We start from the raw sequence: 4,142 nt of genomic DNA, 5'->3' as shown, positions 1-4,142 counted from the left end.
GAATAAATTGATTAAATTTGTCATTTTATATCTTAAGAGTAAAATGTTAAAAATGCTTAACTATAAAATTTTGATAAATAATTTTATAGTTGATGAAAAAATAAGAAAAAAGAACGAGTCATTTGAATTAGAATTTAAATATAAAATTTTGTTTTATACATTATCTCATAATTTCTAGACACAACTTTATTAAAAGTGTGTGTAAAAAATAAACTTTATTAAAAGTGAAAGTAATGTAGCGATTAAAAATTTGCAAATTATTTGCCGCAGCCCCCTGCTTTACATAGCTTCCACAAAGTAGGCCACCTTGACCAATACATTTTGGTCGTGAAACATGATTCAGACTTTTTCTTTCTCTTTCTCTTTCTTATTTCTGGCCCATTTTCTCACTGCTTTGCTCTCCAATCTGCAAACATAATTGTCCCACTTTCTCACTGCTTTTCATAGAAACATAATTTACAACCAGATTCCTGGAAATTAATTCATTGACTCTCCTAATGCATGAACTTATTTGTACTAATATGTCTTCAACGCAATATTGTTTTTATATTCAATAGTAGCACGGTAAAATTAAATTAAAGATAGGTAAACAAAAATTAAATAATTTTAAAATTAATTTTCATTTAATGGAGAAAATGCTATTATAAGAAAAATCCTATGAAACATAAGATATATAAAAACATATTTTAGTGAGTAATAAAATATTACATGTCTATTTTTTTCTATTTTTTTTATGTTGTTCTTTTCTCTCCAGCCCAATTTCGGGTAGACCGTGGCGTGGACCTTTGTCAATGCTATTTCCTTGTGATGAGCTTCATATATATAATTTCATAAAAAACAAAAAAAGTTTCACGTGTCTTCAAAGTCCAAAATGATCAGCACCACTACATCATTTATTTGTAGACGTAACTTTATATCCTGTAGTTTAAAATGACTCAAAATTGACTTCACAAACTTTTAATTTAATCGTCATCCAACTTAATAAGGAGAAAGGCCTACATATAGCGTCAAAATCAGTGTCCACATATAGTTACCGAATTTGCAATACTACACTTTTATAGTATATGGAATGAGTATAGGTACTTGATTTTATAAAATAAATATCAGTACGTGAGAGGTATTAATTCATAACCTTTTACATATAAAAGTGTTGCAACAACTCCTTGGTAAAAATCCATTCCATTAATGTCAATTTTCTTAGCCTAGTCAGTACCCTGCCTTACATCTGCGCAAATCGAACTTGTAAACCTTTGCTTCACTATTTTCAACCCATCTCTTAAGTTTCACTGCCAGCAATCTCTCCGGTTCTTTACCTTCACGAATTCAACCACTAATTTCGATGACTGAACTCGTAAAGAACACCGAACAGGTACGTACGAATCAATTCATGGTTTCGAATTATATTGATATGTGGTTAATATCTTTTTAACTTCTAATTAGTATTTTCATTTTCTTAGTTTCAAACCATGGGCGAGGACGCCAACTTGAAGAGATGGAGGGAAACAACGAAATCACTGTTAGATGCTGTAGACAATTTATACTGTCAACCCTACAGCATTTGCGTGGTTCCGGAGGAACTCCGGAAACAGAACGAGAGTGCTTACGAGCCAAAGGTGGTGTCAATTGGACCCCGGTTCAAGGGCAAAAGGGAGCTACAACAAATGGAAGAGATCAAGTGGCGTTGCATGTTGTGTCTCCTTTCGCGAACCAAAGGAGACGGAACGAAAATCCTCGAAACCTGCATGCGCGAAATGTTGGAGCTAGACGCAACAGTTCGCGCATGCTACGGGGAGGAAATCAAGCTCAACAGGTATGATCTGGCCACAATTATGGTGTATGACGGCTGTTTTCTCTTAGAGCTCGCCATTTCAAAAGAAAAAGACTGGAGCGCGGTGTTCCCGCAACAGTCTGTTTCTGTCTCAGTGAGCGATCTAGGGACTAAAGTCGGGGAAATGGAAGCAGTATTGACTGACCTCACGCTGTTAGAAAATCAAATACCCTTTTTCATTCTGGATAAGTTGTTTCAAATTCTTTTCCCCGGTAGCAATCTCAGCAGCAGTATAGAAATTATGGTTTTGCTCCTTTGGCAACAACAATTGCCCAAGCGAATTTACCCTGCTCATGTTGTTGAACTTGTTCATTCCACTTTTCTATGGATGCATGATATTCCAATCCGAGATGCTTCTTCTGTTGTTGTAGATGTTGATGATTATAGTGTTATTATCAAACAAGTAAAACTGAATCGCTGTGCTGCTAGGCTCATAGCTGCTGGTGTTACGATCAGACTTCACCCTGGTTCTGACAATTCAATAATGTTTAGAATTCATGATTTTAGTGTTCAATTCAGCTACAACAACGGGGTGCTGCTAATTCCGCACCTTCGTATCACTCAAACAACGGAACCAAAGTGGAGGAGTTTCATTGCGTGGGAGCATCATAGAAACAAGTCCAAAAATGAAGAGTTTGGAAACAGCACTGAACAGGATGGTATAGAGTATGCAAACGTGTTCACTTTTCTGGCCTTGCTCTTCAATGATTTGATATGTTGCGCCAGCGATGTTCAAATTCTTAAGAACAAGGGAATCATCAAAGATGAGTTGGGTATGAGTAATCACGAGGTGGTGGATTTCTTTGGTTCCGTCGCTAATGGAATTGACCGGGGCCACGTTGGTTCGGGTTACAGCAACATCATTGATGCCTTGAACACATTTTCGGCAACAAATTTTGTCACGAGGTTTCCCATAATTGCGTGTCATGATTTGAGCCGAATAACAGAATGGATTTACGGCCTTCAAAAGTTTTTGAGGCGCGGTTACAACTTCGCTGCAGCGTTGATAACTCTTCTCACTGTTGTTCAGACTTGTTATGCAGTCCTCGCTTATCATTATCCACACGAGGATGACAACAAAAACCTGTTTAACACCACCCAGATTCATGCTAAAATAAATTGAGTTATGTAGACGAACATTTGTTGGCTGATGATTCTCCGGTTCTATTGAAATATTTATAATAGTGTGTTTGAATTAGTTGTTTGGTGAGAATAATTTATTGTTTTCTTGATGGTGGTGACAAAATTATGAACATTTTTTAATGGTATATATTATTGTGATGTTATGGAAAAATTGGTAGGTAGTCTTGGATCGTTACATTTTTATGGTCCAAATCAATCTATATATATATATATATATATATATATATATATATTTGATTTTTCCAATTTACAACAAATAATTATGACTGATGTTTATATGTCATGCAAAAATTAACAGGGATTTCATTTAATAATTTCTTGATTTTGTGAAGTGCAATTGATTATTGTGTTTTTGAAAGTCGAACCACATTGAGCATGAATCCTTTCAAGTTATACAAAAACTAGTTCAAATTAACTAAAAGAGAGTTATAATTGAATCATTGATCTTGTAGTTTTTTTTAAAAGTGAATCCAGCGAATTTTTAAAAGTGTCACAAGTTATTTTTTGACGGTTTGAAGCCACCATAAAATTAACTATAGAGATGTAATTACAAAATTTTTACAATATCAAAGATTCAATAATAATTTTATTTGCTTAGGGTCCTATCTAAAAATTTCTTAATAATTTAAGGACCTTTTGATTAATTTAACCCTTGCAATAAGAACTTCGGTACTTCACATATAAATGCGCCATGTGATAAAAAAAACATATAAATGCGTGAACTGGAAATATGGATTTAAAATCATGACTATAAACATGCACAAAGAAAAAAATGATATCTCTAAGGTCCTATTTTTTTTCTAGACCTATTAAGCTATTACAAAAAACATATAGTCGGTATTTTAATAATCTTACCTTACCATATCTAATGTGGGAACTTTTTCTCTTTATTATATTGTAGAATAATAGGTCTGACTTTTCTTTTCTACTAACATTGTATTGGTTTTCTCTGGTCTTCTTTCACGTATTAAATCCATCTCACAATAAATCCTTGGGATCTGAGGTAAGTTTCCTTCATTTGGACCCTACTCCACGATTCCTTCGTTTATTTTACACAATCTATGTTCTTAGTTGCCCGTTCACGTTTAGAGCATTTTTTTTACCCAGCGTTTTTCTGATGCATCTAACATTTTTTCATTTTTTTTAAAATTATCCCTACTAATAAACAGAA

The 4,142-nt window shown here is 33.9% G+C and overlaps 1 protein-coding gene across 1 annotated transcript; it reads left to right on the top strand.

Annotated features, from left to right (window-relative positions):
* Positions 1-1,021: 1,021 nt before the first annotated feature.
* LOC114391785 (UPF0481 protein At3g47200-like) lies at positions 1,022-3,122 on the top strand. The gene is made up of 2 exons (XM_028352741.1): positions 1,022-1,369; positions 1,458-3,122. The coding sequence occupies exons 1-2, from the start codon at positions 1,340-1,342 to the stop codon at positions 2,949-2,951; spliced, it is 1,524 nt and encodes a 507-aa protein (XP_028208542.1). The 5' UTR covers positions 1,022-1,339; the 3' UTR covers positions 2,952-3,122.
* The last annotated feature ends 1,020 nt before the right edge of the window (positions 3,123-4,142 follow it).

This window comes from Glycine soja, chromosome 17, assembly GCF_004193775.1.
Source record: "Glycine soja cultivar W05 chromosome 17, ASM419377v2, whole genome shotgun sequence".
Taxonomy (NCBI): Eukaryota; Viridiplantae; Streptophyta; class Magnoliopsida; order Fabales; family Fabaceae; genus Glycine; species Glycine soja.
The sequence above is the reverse complement of the archived record's forward strand: the minus strand, read 5'-3'. Positions and strand labels throughout refer to the sequence as shown.

What these genes read in the sequence shown, in the direction of transcription:
- LOC114391785 (XM_028352741.1), top strand. Translation starts at nt 1,340, where the DNA reads ATGACTGAACTCGTAAAGAACACCGAACAG. An exon ending in TCGTAAAGAACACCGAACAG is followed by an intron (nt 1,370 to 1,457) that starts GTACGTACGAAT and finishes TCATTTTCTTAG; the next exon opens with TTTCAAACCATGGGCGAGGA.